Below are 15948 nucleotides of genomic sequence, written 5' to 3' on the forward strand. Positions count from 1 at the left end.
GCACCGATGCCTGCAAGCCGAATCGTTCTGCCCTTTTCTTCCATCCTGCGACTGTGACAAACACCTGCACCTCCATTCTCGTGTCATTCGCAACCACCGATCTATATCTGGACTGACTATCGCTCACAGAAGCCGTCTTCTCACATTTATGTAGCTGCAGGTAAATGCCAGCCTGGTCCACCGTCAAGGCAAGCGGCGAGACCGCTTCTGGCACTCCTATTGACACCGGACTACATATTCGTGATGAATGGAATGATGAAGAAGGTAATGCTAGTCACTTACTGTAATTCTAGAGGCTGACAGTGGAACGCAGCGCGACAAGCTGCTCCGTCGCCTTCGCTCGCGCCCAACTTTCGCAAGACTTCGGGGCAACGACGATGCCGAAGTGCGCAGTGTAGAGAGCACCAGCACAAGAGTCAGTCGTGCCCTGAGCAAGAGAAAGTCCGTTGCAGACTCCTTGAGAGTATATCCTGGGTCTCCGCCTCTTCGATCTGTTCGCAGCGACGAGGAAGCAGACACAGGACCAGAAGCGGAGCCGCAAACAACGACAGAACTCGGACCCGCTGCAGATACTGCGGAAGTGACGAGGATACCTTCCAATATGACCCTAGATACTTTGCACACAGTCGATACCCTACACGATTCACCCCCTGGAAGTATTTTAACAAAGACTCGGCTAAAGGCGCGGCATCTGTTCCCGAAGAGTCATGGTCGTTGGCACGAGGACATTTCTTCACCGGAGAGGAACTCAGCCAGTCCACCACCCGAGGACAGCTCGCATTACCCAGCAAGCGTGAGATCAAGCGCGACGAGCATACTATCCAAAAGCAAGCGCGTACCAGCACGCATGAAGTCAAAGTTGAAACGCAGCTTGACGGTAGTGCGGACACAACTCCGTCGGAAGCGTGGAATCAAGCAAGCGGTGCCAGATCCCATGTTGTGAACGTGGCGGATCGTGTACGAGCATTCGAGTCGAAGGCGACAGGTCCATTCTCAGTCGCGACCTCACGCAAAGATGGCAAGATGCGGGCCGACACGACAAGCACGCGAGATGATACCGAACAGCCCGTTCCCCTCGTCTTTCCTTTGCACGTCAGACGGTTCACCAGAAGGACAGGTAATGGAAGGTTTCTACGACCGCAGACGCCGCTCTACAGATCTTGTCCGGACGATGACACAGAGATACATGCGCCGCTTCCTCAGAGGACGATACCGATAGTGAGGTCGCCCATTGAGCGGAATGTTGCGCCTGCAGGAACTTTCCCAGACGATGGTCTGGAGCGCGAGCTCGATCGACGAAGTGCGGACGGCCTCACTGCGCCTCATTCATTGTCGGGCGATGATGCCACGACGAAGGCCGCAGATCCGCCCAAGACACCACTGGCACTTCCCCAATACCAAGTCAAGCCCCAAGAATGGCCTATGCAGACTCCTCAGGCCATTACCGCGCGGGTAGGCCCAGTGTCTCACTTGCATGGTCGTCGCAATTCGTGCTTTCGGCATGGCAGGAAGATAACCACATTCAAAGGCACTCGAGATCTCTACGATCAAGGCGGCCGAGGTCAATATGTTGCGGCAGGTTTTGATGAACCACGGAATGTAGATGCTACCAGTCCCTATTTGGTGCACAACTTGACGAAATACTCGAGAGCCCTCGACAGAGATGATGCGTGCCCTGACTGCGTGGCTGAACTGAGGTTGGTCACGGTCACCTGTTTCCAGAAGCTAAGCATCTGCCTGCTGACACGAACTCAGCATTCGAAGACGCGAGCCAGAGGTTGAGAACCCCTCAAGCGCCGAGATGCCGATTGCTTCGAAATGGCTCCAAGACCATTCCACTTTTGAGTTCAATATTGAGCAAAAGGGTACCGACTCGGCTGGCATATTGCGTAGCTTGCATAACACAAACGGAGCTGCGATGATACCTTCACTGGGCCGAAAGTCGTGTCAAGAGGAAGACGACACAGAATGCACTTCGCTCGACACACCAAAGGATTCGCAAATGATTGCAGCCGACGAAGACCATGACAACAGTTCTCCAGATCTCAGCGAGCATGCCGCAGCCACGGACAGCAATGGAGATGACAGACTGAAAGATGAGGGCAAGATGGTATTGACGTCAGATCTTGGTGAGGGCTTGGATGCTGTGATCCTAGAAAGAGGAGGACGACTTGAGCGAGTGATCATGAATCTCAGGAAAAATACACCTACAGTGGCAGCCCTGCTACGACTGTCTCGCGAATTGATTCAGGTGGCGGATGCCTTGGAAGTAGCTGCTTCGCAGGGGGCAGATTCGACCGATGGTGCCCACTCGAGCCCAGGCGAGCCAACATTCTTCCCCGCCCAAACAGTAAGAGCTGACTTGGATACAACGCCTCCTCGCGTTACCCACAGCGCAATCACGCGCCAAAGCACCATTCCATCCACTATCGCTGATTGTGACTTTGCACACTGCCAAGCCGTTCCAAGTCAGGACTTATTCAAACCCTTTCCGAGGCGAGCATCGACCAAGGCACCTTTACCTTCGGCCGGTGCACGCATTGTGAATCGGCAAAGCATCGAAGCTGATTACAAGGCACTGCGCAAGCACTTCGGACGTGGGAGCAGCTATGACGAGGCCGAATTCGCCGAATTGGGCGCAGAAGACCGTCTACAGATGCGCGCCGCTCGCACCTTTCAGACAACACCTCTAGGTCACAACACCGAACCGAGACTCCTCAATATGGCTTCCGTACGCTCTTCTCACGACGTCTTCTTTGACAACATAGGGTCCTTGGATGTTCCGAACATCTCCGTCACAGACAACGGCAATTACGAATATGATCCGATTCCACTACCATCGCACATCCTCAAAGCACGGGACATGGTGTATCTACCATTTTCCTGGAGAACAACTGGCACTCGATCACCTGCGCTATTCTCTCAGTCGACTTGCGTATCTCCCACCGCTTCTGCGACCAGTTCTGCCGAGCACAGCCCCATGAGAGGCATCGATTCCACAGTAGCGGATCGCTCACGGGTACACACGTGGAAGGAGCTGACTGACGCGACCGCTCCTTCCCCCGACACAACAACACGAAGTGGGCAGACAACGTCTCAGGATCAACGCATGTACTCCGAGGATCAGAATCTGCGTCACGCAGATAGGATTAGCAAGAATCAAGCCGTGCATGAAGCTGCAGCGTTGGAGCGACAGACGAGAAGGCGGAGGTATACGAGATCACAAGTGAGGGCATTGGACGAGTAAATCACCGCTGTGACCTGTGCGATATATTTATAACACCAGCAACAACCTCCGACGAACCTATCAACATCTTTGTACAGGTGAAGAACCTGCTTCTCCATGAAACTACCGATCAATCCGCATTTTCACATTCCGTCATTGAGTGCGTGATCATGTCTCATCGTGCCCTGTAGTGCTGAGAATCTCCCGTTCCATAAAACCAGAATGCTCGCTTAGAACGCCAAATTCGAAGCCAGATGAATCCGCACACCATTACAGAACATGCTCACGAGAACTCGACCCTGTTTCCTCTTGACGCTTCCAACCTCCTCGCCCTCTCTGCTCTCCTTCTCTTCCGATTGTTGTCAAATGCGCTCACATCAGTGCCCGTTCCGAGATCCGTCCCTCCTGTATTCCCAGGACTCGCGACCATTCCGCTTCCAGCCGGACCACTCACTGGAGGCACTCCCGAAGGAGACTCAGAAGCCTGCGGAACACGGTGAGGAGGCGGTGTGGGCAAGTTCAGCTCCGATGGAGGCCGACCACTACCAATGAGAGAATTCGACATTGCTGGTGGCGGAACGGGCACGTTGGAGATTGGCTGCTGACTTGAATCCCTCATATGTGCACCATTCCTCCGATATCTCGAAGGGCCTTCATCGGCACTGCTCAGGCTAGAAGCACGTCGTGACCTTCGCTCGCGCCTTCGAGCCGCACGCTCAGCCGCGGCTTCTTCCTCGTTCAATCGTCGTAAGGTGACGTGCTGTCCATCTGGATGCATTTTCATCTTGAGACTGACTGGCGGGCTTTCCACGCCCAACGCGCTTGCTTGCGAAGGGCCCGCTGAGGTCATACTGCCACGTCGGCCGGGGATTCGAGATTTTGAGCCTGTCCGAGAGCGCTGCCGTCTGGTTGGGGATAACGACTGCGGCCTTTGAGTCGCTGCCAGCGCCGCGCCGGCCAATGCTGCTGACGTTGCAGCCGCCGTGGTGCCGTCTTGAAAGTGACTCTGCCCGTATGTCTGCTCCGAGACTAATCTCGATGGGTCTGGCTCAACGGCTCCTGGTGGCATCTGAAGCGAACCAGGCGGCGGGGGCGCGTAGTTTGTAGGCCGTGAAGTGTCAGCTGGGGGTGGACCTGGAGGCGGAGGTGGCAGCACAAACGTGGTGTTTTGCTGCTGGGACTGCTGTTGGTACGGTTGGGGCGGCATATCATATCTCACCGGGTCCTGTGGTGACATGGGAACCGCTCCAGCTGCCATTGGAAGCGGAGGTTGACTGATGTCTGGCCTCAAGCTCTGCCTCGATATCACAGGATTGCTGCCAGGAGCGTGCTCTGGGCCTGTCATTAGCGTGTCGGAGTGACTAGCGCGCCGACCGCTGGCATCCTGGGGGCGAGGGTAGCGATTGGAGTTGCGTCGGTTGTACTGTTCTTCGCTCTCGAGCTGTTCTTGTCGCAGCTGGTCCTGTTTCTGTCTCTCGTTTCGCTCTTTCCTACGCTTGTTCCATTCCCTAAATCCAGCAATTGCTCCCATAGTTGCGATGCTCTCTCGCAGATTCGGGCCATTCGATCCGGGTCTAGGTGGCGGTGCATAACTTGCGTCGTCGTCGTACGAAATAGAGCTCACGCTGGGTCGCCTCCTGTTCGGCGGTCTTGAAGGCGTCATCTGCGTCGTCTCCGAGACGAGTGTTCCATGACCCCGTTTCGGATCATGTGGCGAGAAAGGGGCATGGCCACCCTCAACTCTGGACACATCCGTTTGACTGACGGTATTGGTCATTCCATGAGGAGGGGGCCTGTAGCTGACATCGGAGTCGATGTAATTGTCTTTGCGCTTCTTGCTGCCGAACATACTCTTCAACCCTTGAAAAGCCGCTATTCCAGCGCCTGCTCCGAGAAGTCGATTGCGCCATGTGTTGTCACGGGGTGGCTTCTCGCCATACTTTTCGTCGTCGTCGTACTCGTCATTCTCCCAACTTTGGGGTGAGAGGACCGTATCATCATGCCTCCGCGCTGGGCCGCTGCCTCTGCTAGATGCTCTGTGCCGACCGTCGTAAGTAGCTGGTGGGGGTGGCCTGCTGGGTACGCGACCGGGACGGCCATAAGGTGCCGGTCCTGAGTAAGCGACTGAAGAACCAGGAGGACCTGGCGTGCGACCTGGTCGTTGTGTGTTGTTCACATTGCTCTCAGTGTACTCGCTGTAGCGGTCCTCGTCCTCCTCCTTCTCTCGCCGCCGAGACCACCACTTGTACGCTCCAAATAAACCTGCACCGGCCAGCGCTTTCTTGGCCCAGCCACCACCTTGCTTCTCATCTCGGGGTCTGCTCTCCGCTCTTCGGCTGCGCCGATCGTGCGTCAACTCTGTTCTGTCACCGGTCAAATAGCTGCCGCTATAGTCTGAGTAGTAGTCCGATCTTGCGCCTGATATGGCTACTCCATCTCCGATGCGAGGCTTGTTCCGGTATTCGAGTGCGAGATAGAGGAATACGAGAAGAGCGCCAACCAATGCGTAGAGAATGAATAGTACCTTTGGAGAGCCATAAAGCGTCAGACCGAGCGCGATCTGAACGAATGCGAGCATAGCCACTGCTCGACCGAACAGCCTATGGATATGCACCTTCAGTGGTATGGTTGGATGCGGCTTGGTCCGCTTTCTCTCTCGTTTGGACATCCACCAGCCGTAGATGAACTGAATCAGGACACAAACGTAGATGGCCAGCCCAATTCCATGATGCGGATTTGTCAGACTCCGTTCAGGACCCACAGCGAACCAGCCCAGGGTGAAAACCACGGTAGCCAGGAAGACGGTCATGATTTGGAGGTATACGTGTAGTTTATATGCCAGCCTCCCACCGGAGTGGTAAAACCTCGCGATGAAGATGGCGGCTGGCACCACGCCAATGAATGTAATGGCCGCCATAACTCCATGTCCAATAATGAGTGACCTGTATTGCGGCAGGTCTCGAAAGCGATTGCCCATGCCGTTGTATCGCATCGTGTCGAAATTCGGCCCTTGCAAGTTCGGCAACAAGAAGCTGTTGCGCGAAGCATCCCAGGTGCCGTCACCCACGAACATGGTGCTGCTGTCGTAGGTGCTGCTCCCGGGAGCAGACAGTCCGTCGGTGGACATGTCGATGCAGATGTTGTCGTGCACCGGTCAAGGCGACTGCGCGCTCGGGCGCCCGTGTGCAGTTGAGCACGCAGTCTCTAGACCATGGCGGTGCAGAAGTTTGAGTGCTCGTATCGCTTGCGATTTCTTCTCCAACTGTTATATGGCTTCTCCGCAGCTCGCTTCGTGGCGGGGTAGATGGACTGGATTCTGTGGGAGACGACGTTGCTGGTTTCGGTGTACAATCTTTGCGTGCGCTGTGTAGCGATGGAGGCGGTAGATGATGATTCCTTGTGATCTTGGTAACTGGCGGAGTCGCCAGTGGTGTTGGCATAGGCTAATGCACGACGCTTCTTACCGCTTGCTCTGCTCAGCTACCACGTCGATGCGCCAGCAGGGATGCGTGTTGACACGACAAGAGCAACCACAGTAACCGGCAACGCCCGCTAGCGCCCGTGCCGGGACAAAACCTAAAATATGCTTGGCAGTCCTCCCTCGAAGCCGATATTTAGTTGTGCAGCCCCGCCGGGGAATTCAGGATGTCCTGCTACTGCCGTGATGGCGTTGTCCTGTAAAACCTTTTCGAAAGCCGTTGTACTCATCAGTCGTAGAGTCGTCGTGGACTCGATTCAAAATGATGAGAAAAGTGGTGGCAGACGAGAGTCGCGTGCGAAACCTGTTTGGATCTGGCCTATGCGGCACTTCTGCACATTATCAATATACGTTTATGTGCACTCGTACTGCTCGCCCGCGAAACATCGAGTGGTGCATTCCTGTAACGATCTGTCTCACGAGCCACTCTCATCATTGACTTCAAGACCTCACCAGGTGTGCTATCTCAGACGAACCGCGCAAGGACCGCCGTGGTCAATGGATATCGGTAGGGCGCATCGGCCTCATGCTTCAGTCGCTCGACCTCATCCAAACGATCGGCACTAAGCCAGTACGCCTGGTATTTCTGTCAGACGGTGGAGGCTCCAGGATGCTGCACAAAGACTCACCTTGCCGCATTTCTGCTGCAGATCGCATATTGAGGACAAGCGGCGATCGAGGCGATCATGATGTTTGTCGCAGTGTTGTTCCTGCCCGGTAAAGTCGAGATCACTGTAGTTGGCAGCAATGGTGCAGGACGCGAGATGCAGTGCAACTTTCCAAGCCAATTCTGCACCACCGACCATTGGGCCGTAGCGTAATATCTCGTTCACTTGGTAGCTGACGGAACACAGAGGTCAGCAGAGGCTCGGAGCGACGTCGCGTAGTGCTGTTGATGGACACGTACACAGATGATCGCACGCAAGCTGTCAGAGCGGTTCTAGGAATTGCTGCAGGGCGGTCGTGTGCATCTGCTTTCACACGCCCGATCGCTTGGGCAATGTCTTCCATCGTTGATGTGTATAGCTGGCAGACTTGCGATCGACGTACGTTGGGATCTCTCGAGCCTCTCGTATGTGTGAGAGGAATCGGTCCAGTAGAGGTTGCCAGAGGTAGTTCATCTGTTGGCCAAGTCGCAATCGAGACGTTGGTGTGGGAGACGAGCACTTCCGTGGCTGACATGCTTGCGATTGTGAATGATGTTGAGGTGAGGGTTCAAAGGAAATCGGAGACGCAGTGCAGAGTGCATCTTACAGGTGCTTACTCTGCAATGCAGTACCGTGTAGTAGTCGCGTCTCTGTGTTTCATATCATTCGTGATCTATCACTTTTGCGCAGCTCCGACGCGTGCCTCTACGCGCCGTGAGCTCACCGTTCACAGCAAACTCTCAGCAGCGGCATATGCTACGCAGGCGTGGAATTAACCTTGGCCGGATGGTCGTATGTTCACTCGAAGAGGTGGAGAGACAAGCTGCCACGGTTCCTACCCGACTTCGATGCGACTCGGCTGGTGTGGAAAGCGAGAAAGCGTTGGTCACACGCGTCGCCTCAGGCGCGCTTTCCCCCGCGTCCCCGAACGCGTCTTCGCGCGTCTCGTCTCCAGCACGTTCGACCACCATCTCTTTTCGTCCTTTCCCACCATCGCCCACACTGAGAGTCAAGGCCATACACCACCATGTTGGCGATATCGAGCGCCCCGCGTATCGACGCGAAGAAGCGTGCCGTCAATCACAAAAAGGCTCAGTTTCAGACGGCCAACTTCGCGGAGCAGGATTATGCCCATCGCATGAACTTCTATGTTATACCACCGACTGGAGATGTGACGCTGGAGCAGTTTGAAGAATGGGGAATTGCACGACTGAAAGTGCTCGCTGAACTGGAGTCGTGCCAGTTTCGCAACCGCACGCCTGCAGAAACGGAAGAGTACATGCGGCCCATCCTCGACAAGCATCTGCCCCTCTCAAGTAACAGCTCTCGCAACACCGACATTCCCATGCAACGCAAACGGGACCACTACAGCCACTGGACGCTACGTCTCGCCTTCTCCAGCACTCAAGATCTCCGACAAAGGTTCGCCCGCCTCGAGACACAGCTGTTCAAGCTGCGCATCCAACAGGATGACCTACGAGAACGAAGAACATTCATCGAATCATTACCCATGTCGTGGGAGACTGTTGGCGAGGAAGAGAAAGCACAATTACTCGATCAGCTGAAGGCCGCCACCGGCTTTTTCAACAAGACCGATGAAGAGAGCTGGTTCAAATGCGAGTGGGAGAACGTACCAGAGCTGGTCGAGAGACGGCAGGTGTTGCTGAAGAGGGGCAAGGCATATGTCCATGTCAGAGAGCAGATGAGTATGGTGGTCAATGAGTTCTCGCGACAGCTGGAGTCAGGCCTAGAGCTTGCGGCACGATTTCTGCCTCGGATGGACGAAGACAACAGACTGGCCCCCATTCTCCACCACTTATCGCAATCCTTCGTTGCACCTGATGCGGGCTATTCAGAAGACTCGAGCTTGGGCGACATTACGAACATGACCGCGGCATCCATCGATTCGTACAGCCAGCATTTTCCTCTATGCATGCAGAATCTTCATCGAGAACTGAAGAAGAACAGCCATTTGAAGCATTTCTCGCGCCTGCAATATACCCTGTTCTTGAAAGGCTTAGGCTTGAACTTGCAAGAGTGCATCCTTTTCTGGAGGAGGAGCTTCAAGCTGATTACAGATGGTGAGTTGTTCCCTACGGTCACTGCTCAAAGTTTACTGATGAATGTACAGACAAATTCAAATCCGAATACCTTTACAACATTCGTCACGCTTACGGTGATGTCGGCGGGGATGCAAATAGACGCGGTCGTGGCTACACATCCTACAGTTGCCAGAAACTGCTCACCGAGCCACTGCCCGCCAGTGGCCAGAATAATGGTTGCCCTTATCGTACCTACAGTCCCGACAACTTGATCACGTTGTTGCAAAATGTGGGCGTGAACGACAAGGAACTCTTGAAGGGTGTTCGAGAAGACGTCGGCAGACAAAGGTATCACATTGCGTGCAACAGGGTCTTCGAAGCAGCGCACAAGAACGAGCTCAAGAAGGTGAGTACCAAGGTATACCCCATACGCTTTGAATCGCCCTGCTGACATATTCGTGAAGGTGAAGGACGAAGATCTGTGGCCTGCCAGCGAATTGGACACAATCTTGCACCCCAACACCTACTTCAAACGTAGCTTCCAGTTGAAGAACCTCGGCAAGATACAGAAAGGCGATATTGGTATGGACGGGCCGACGCCATCATCGGCACAGTGATGATCAATGCGCCAGTATTCTTGAACTAATAAAGTGTCTGAAGCGTCGTCGTAAAGACCTTCGACAGATCAAAATGCATTGCACGAATGAGTCCAGACGATCCACTCTGGTGACGAGTTCCCGAGCAGAACGAGCAAGATCTCGGTGAACGACAGGAAACGACGACATATGTTGCTCCTGCCTTTTCAGTACGGGGCCGAGAGCGTTACGCGTTTTGAGAGACGGAACCCTGATGGGGACGCAGCGATCGACACGCCCACACGACACGGCGGAAACTAAAGCTGCCAATTAGGAGCTCCGTTCAGACGCAGCTAGTCTGGTATAATCCGAGATCTGCGCACGCAAGACCGAGGCCGAGGAACAAGCTCCTTCCGCAAGGCTTGACTTCGAGGCTTGCAGTGCTTCTCATTGCTTAGTGCCTTCGACGATGCCCCAAAGTTCCGTCTTTCAGCACGCCTTCACCGTGCTGAGTAGAAGTCACGGATGGGGTTACAAGATCGGCGCACCCAGCTCCCTCCCATTGGACCATGCCCGCTTCAATGGCTTGTGCATTCGACACTTGTGCGATCGATTGATACGCCACGCACGAAGCGATTGCACGACTGACGTGTGGAGGAGGAGTAGTGGTGCAAGAGAGAGACCAAAGTATATAGCAGTCAATGCCAGGTATGCCTTTGACACAACACTTTTAACTCAATACATCTTCCCAGTATGAAGTTAGCCCTAATCCTCTCTGCTGGAGCACTTGCTCTTGCCGCTCCAACACAAGAACAAAGCCCAGACGCTCGAATCGCTTTCCCTAGGAAGAGACACAACCAAATTCGCAGAGCTGATGGCAGCGTTGACCTCACCTGGTTCAAACGCACACTGAAAACCACCGTCTTGAAGTATGACAGCGGATTCCAACTGCCAGAGATCCTCAACGATGTCGATCTGTTGTTCAAGCGTGACACGGACGCAGAAGAGCACCTAACAGACGTCGTTGAGGGTCAAGAGGACGAGCTCTACTATGGCGCTGGGCAGGTCGGAGCTGCGAAGCAGACCTTTACCTTTGACTTCGATACTGGTAGCTCGGACACCTTTGTTCCCGGCCCACAATGCGGTACTGCCCAAGGCTGTGATGGCAAAACCAAGTACAACCAAAAGGGTCAAGATGAGCATAACACTGTGAGTAGGTCTTGAAGCTTTCTCTTCGAAGGCATGCGCTGAGAGACATTCAGACTACAGTTACCTACGGCAGCGGAGAAGTTGCTGGCGAGAATTACTTCGACAGCGTAACTGTTGCTGGCCTCACCGCGACGCACCAGAACATCATCTCCCTCACTCAAGCTCAAGGCTTCAGTGGCACAGGCTCTGACAGCTTGATGGGCATGGCGTTCCAGTCGATCGCCAACTCCAAGCAGCCCCCTTTCTTCTTTTCGCTGATCAACCAAGGGAAAGTGTCGCCAACCGAATTCTCCTTCTATCTTGGACGTCAGAAGAGCGGCACAGCGCAGAACAGCGAGCTTACGCTTGGTGGAAGGGACTCCAGCAAATATAAGGGCGCCTTTACCCAGGTTCCTGTTACAAGCCAGACCTATTGGCAAGTCAAGATCGATGGTGCTTCCGTAGGCAGCAATGCAGCACCCGCAACAGCACCCGCAACAACCCCTGGTCAAGCGGCTATCGATACTGGAACAACGCTCATAATCGCTCCATACGCCGCCGCCATTTCGATCTTCTCTCAGATTCCTGGAAGCGTTCCACTTCCGCTCGGAGCAGGTATTGTCGGCTTTGCATACCCATGTGCATCGAAGCCACAAGTCAACCTCCAATTCGCGGGCAAAAAATTTGCCGTCAACCCCCTTGACTTCAACTTTGGTACCTTGAGCGAGGACTATGGCATTCAGCTCGGAAATGATACACTCTCAGGCCTCCTTGGTGGCTTGATCAACTCCTATTGCGTCGCCGGCATCGCTGGTGCGGACTTGAACCCTACATCGGCGGAGAACTTCTGGGTTGTCGGAGATACTTTCTTGAAGAACTGGTACTCTACATTCCAGTATGTCAACCCGCAGAAAGCATATGTGAACTTTGCGAAGGCGGTCTAAAGTAGAACGGCGGTGTGCTTGAACGACCTGGTACGAGATTTATGGAATTTATGAGTGTGAAATACGAAACAGATATGATCGAGCACGTTGCGTCTCGATCATCATTTCTGACGCAACTTGAACAGTTCATGAATCTTGGTTTCTTTACTATACATGTCATACAAGAGTGGGGCGGTGTTGACAGGCAGCTGCCTTCTGCCGAATGTCAATTTATGCATTATGTGATCGGTTCAGGGACAGTCGGGGCGCGCTCGGTGTTCGTTGCAGCCACGTCAGATGCCACAGCCTCGATGTAATGCGAGTAATTCTGTACACGATGGTGATACACTCCGTGAAATGCTGGCGCAAGGCGGCTTTTCCAGTGAAGCAGAACGCCGGATAGATGCACAGAAGCCGGAACGAACATGGCGGAAGGGAGAAGTGTCGCAGTCCATGTGCCAGTGACAAGGTCTGCAATGACTTTTGCCAGGATATGCCACTCCCAAGAGGGCGATAATGGTACAAATGGCGAAGATAATCGCATGGTCCAGATTTCCGCTGCTCAGAGATAATCTCTAGCACTCTTTTGCATTTCAATGAACTTCCAGCCTCTGGTTTCAGGATTGCTGACCTCCTCAGGTATTCTGGTGACGCCGATCGCATATGTGACTTGCTGGACTTTGTCCTCCATACCAGCTGCCAGCTCTCCGCTCTTAGCATTGCGATACACGTGCACTTCCTGCGTTCTGCACATGAGGACAAAGACCGGAATCTCGCCAGGGTCTAGAATCCTCGCGGAAAGTATATCCACACCTCGGATGTCCAAGATTTTGCCATCTGACTTGAGACCGGCTGTGGTATATTGCTGCATTAGAGCATGGTATACCTGAAACTGTGCAGCAGATAGCCACAGCTTCAGTGTTTCTACGTCTCCTTTGACATATGCCTCGAGGACCTCCGGGAGAATGTAGTTGCGCATCTCATTGAGGAAGGGATCGAGCTGGAAGTTAGGATCCATCTCGCGGAACTTCTTAATGACCATGGCAGTCTCGTTCTCCGCGAAGAAACCAGCGATGCGATCCGAAACACTTCGCGCCGTGCTGATCAGCGGATTTTCAGACTCTCGATATACGGATCCAAAGGTGGCGAAGCGCTTTCCAATACCGCTGTTGTCGCGGAAGTTCTTCCATGCCTCTTTCCACGCGGCATCTTTGTGCACAGTCACGTTTGTGCCGGCGTTGGGATCCTCTTCCATTGGCTCGGCGACCCTGTTGGGATCAAAGCCCATCTTGAGGTCCCGTTCTTCGCGACGTCGCCGCCGTTCCTCCTTTTCAACCCAGCCACCGTATCGTGATGATGCGCCATCGTCGATTACATCCTTCACGTCTTTGAATGTTTTGGTTTCTCGAATCGGCTTCGTTGCCTTGTCCACTCCTGAACCCACCGCAGCCGCTCCCTTGCGCACAACCTTCGCTACAGGTGTGTCCCAAGTCCATGCGGCCCCCTTTCCGATTGCACTTGCGGTGCCAAACAAAGCCTTTCCGGTCGTGGAAGTAGCAGCCTCAGCGGCTTTGCTATACGCACTCTTTGCTCGTTGCACGTTCGGGTTCTGTGTGAAATCGTGAATGGTTCCTCCAAGCTGCTTGGTGCTCTCATTCCACTCTTTACTAGCTTTGAATTCCTGCTGTAATGTCTCGGTGAAAACCTGCCAAGGGGTCTTGCCGCCATGGGGCGGCGGTGGAGGCGCATCATCCTTCTTTTTCTTCTCCTTCTGCTCGCCCTCAGCTCCTTCCTCGGCATTCTCTTTGTCCTTAGGCTGCTCCTCTTCCTGCTCCGCTGCCTTCTGCCGTGCGGTCCATTCCTTGTCGGCTTGCGCTTTGAACTGTGCAAATGCCTCGTCCGCAGCAGAGAATTCGGGTTCGGCGGCCTTCTTGGTCTCTGGCTGGGGCTCTTGCGCGGGCGCAGCAGCTTTATCCGTCTCCTGTCCACTCGCTGCCTTCTGGCCACCCGCTGCCTTCTCCTTCGCCCGCTGCTCTCGCAATTCCTTGAAACTCACGTGTCGCACCGAAGTGGCAGGAGATGCCCCAATAGTGGACGGGAGGAAATGCGATCGCAATGCCAAAGGAGGAGATGATAGCGAAGACCCATGTTGTCGGGATCGCAGAGAGGCTTCGCTGTATTGCCTGAGTGTGTCCCCTATTCGTCGATAGGCGGCGGTGCGGCCATGCTGTGATGTGTGTGCAGATGCTGGAAAGCTTCTCGCAACGCCGCCGCCAGCTCGCAGTGACACGGCGCGAAGTGCGGGCGTGCTCATGCTCTGAATCGCCACTTCCGGCCCTGTATTGATGGAAGAAACCTGCCGATGGACTAGCAGGAGCGTGGCGGCGAAGGACGTTGGAGAGTGATCGAGGGAAAGAAGTTGCAGCGACGGCTTCCTCCACTGCAGCTCGGCAGAATTCCGAGAGAGACTCCCGATACTGGCCGCATCTGAGCATCGTAGACCACGCTGCCGGCCGACAAGCATTGACAACGACAGCTATCGACAAACATGGCCGCGTTCAAGGCTCCACGAGCATTCGGCTCTTTCATCTGTTCCTCATGTCGCCAGCGCCTGGCGCCGACCATCCCTCAACGCGCCTTCTCCAACACCGCGCGAACTTCTGCAGCATCCGACCCATTCAGTGCTTTCAGCTCCCTCACGCCCAGCAACCCTCGCACTCGTGGTCGTGCACCGCAAGGGAATACTACTTCCATCGACGACCTTCTCCAGCTTGACTCCGAGACGCTACGAAATTCCACCTTCGCCAACGAAATAGCAGGGGTTCCGCGCGATCAGCCCCATAAACTCCACGTCTATGCAACGAAGCACAATACGCACATAACATTCGTGCAGCCTTCGAGGCCAGCCTCGCAAACAGCGTCATCTGGTGTCTCGGGCACGTCCGCATCAGCGAAAGATCAGAACAAAATGGTCGATGTGCTTCTCTCTCTAAGTGCCGGTAACATTGGATTTCGAAAAGCTGGAAGAGGCAGCTATGATGCAGCCTACCAACTTGCTGCTTTCACTCTGAAGCAGATGCAAGAGAAGGGTATGCTCCGAGATATGCACAGTCTGCAGGTTATTCTGAGAGGCTTCGGCGCTGGGAGAGAGGCAGTCACAAAGGTCATTTTGGGTAGCGAGGGGAGGATGATCAGGAACCGCATCGTGAGTGTTGTCGATGCCACAAGGTTGAAGCAAGGTGGTCCGCGAAGCAAGAAGCCGAGGAGACTGGGCTAGATAAATCAACGATCAGAAACGAAGTAAAGCCAGATGGCTTCGCCTATCCAGTCTTCCACGTCTGTATTGCTGCTGTCACTAGCAAAGCCACGACCACGCGCCAAAAATAAGGCGACCGCAGCTCAGTCTCCCTGCGGAGGATCATGGATCGCTCAATTACTCGCCCCGACATCTTCAGCATTACGAAAGGAGTGAAAAAATTCAAGTCAGGAAACCCGGCTCCACAACTTCCCTTGCAAGGAGACTTTGGCTCAGAGAACTAGAAAAGCGGTGGCTTAGTTAAATTCGCGCGGGCTCGACCCGCTGATTCATCTGCAAGAGCTGGGCACGAATAAGATATCATGGCATGAGGGTCGATATTGCCTGTGTAGAGGTTCTGCAGACTTGTTATGGCTGTATATATATATCTCTAAGGCGTAGGGCGCGAAGATATAAAGTAGCCTGGCTGACAGCGCAATGGAACATGAACAACACTCAAACGAGTCGAATGCAGAAAGATGCTCGGATGCTGAATGTAATTCCTCACTATGCCCCTGCTGTATTCGGCTGGCCCAGGCTTGCTACTACTGCTAACTTTGCAGCATGTTGGCAC

At 54.2% G+C, this 15948-nt stretch overlaps 6 protein-coding genes across 7 annotated transcripts; 4 read left to right on the top strand and 2 right to left on the bottom strand.

Annotated features, from left to right (window-relative positions):
- Nucleotides 1-164: 164 nt before the first annotated feature.
- CKM354_000366100 (uncharacterized protein) lies at nt 165-3247 on the top strand (the record flags this gene model as incomplete). Of its 2 annotated transcripts, none has more annotated exons than XM_044798868.1 (3): nt 165-264; nt 314-1697; nt 1756-3247. In XM_044798868.1, 3 exons carry the CDS (start codon nt 165-167, stop codon nt 3245-3247), a joined length of 2976 nt encoding a protein of 991 aa, XP_044654803.1. The 2 variants fall into 2 exon arrangements, with proteins under 2 accessions (XP_044654803.1, XP_044654804.1); XM_044798869.1 differs by having other exon boundaries at nt 1765-3247.
- A 262-nt stretch (nt 3248-3509) lies between these two features.
- On the bottom strand, nt 3510-6353 carry CKM354_000366200 (uncharacterized protein; the record flags this gene model as incomplete). Its single annotated transcript, XM_044798870.1, has 1 exon — nt 3510-6353. The coding sequence occupies one exon, from the start codon at nt 6351-6353 to the stop codon at nt 3510-3512; it is 2844 nt and encodes a 947-aa protein (XP_044654805.1).
- Nucleotides 6354-8378: 2025 nt separating this feature from the next.
- Nucleotides 8379-10010, top strand: CKM354_000366300 (DNA primase subunit PRI2; the record flags this gene model as incomplete). Its single annotated transcript, XM_044798871.1, has 3 exons — nt 8379-9432; nt 9483-9799; nt 9858-10010. 3 exons carry the CDS (start codon nt 8379-8381, stop codon nt 10008-10010), a joined length of 1524 nt encoding a protein of 507 aa, XP_044654806.1.
- A 711-nt stretch (nt 10011-10721) lies between these two features.
- On the top strand, nt 10722-12100 carry CKM354_000366400 (uncharacterized protein; the record flags this gene model as incomplete). Its single annotated transcript, XM_044798872.1, has 2 exons — nt 10722-11177; nt 11231-12100. 2 exons carry the CDS (start codon nt 10722-10724, stop codon nt 12098-12100), a joined length of 1326 nt encoding a protein of 441 aa, XP_044654807.1.
- Nucleotides 12101-12641: 541 nt separating this feature from the next.
- CKM354_000366500 (protein translocase subunit TIM44) lies at nt 12642-14393 on the bottom strand (the record flags this gene model as incomplete). The annotated part of the gene is made up of 1 exon (XM_044798873.1): nt 12642-14393. The coding sequence occupies one exon, from the start codon at nt 14391-14393 to the stop codon at nt 12642-12644; it is 1752 nt and encodes a 583-aa protein (XP_044654808.1).
- A 234-nt stretch (nt 14394-14627) lies between these two features.
- On the top strand, nt 14628-15356 carry CKM354_000366600 (mitochondrial 37S ribosomal protein YmS18; the record flags this gene model as incomplete). The annotated part of the gene is made up of 1 exon (XM_044798874.1): nt 14628-15356. One exon carries the CDS (start codon nt 14628-14630, stop codon nt 15354-15356), a length of 729 nt encoding a protein of 242 aa, XP_044654809.1.
- Nucleotides 15357-15948: the final 592 nt, after the last annotated feature.

Source organism: Cercospora kikuchii (assembly GCF_019650295.1).
Source record: "Cercospora kikuchii DNA, contig_00002, whole genome shotgun sequence".
NCBI lineage: Eukaryota > Fungi > Ascomycota > Dothideomycetes > Mycosphaerellales > Mycosphaerellaceae > Cercospora > Cercospora kikuchii.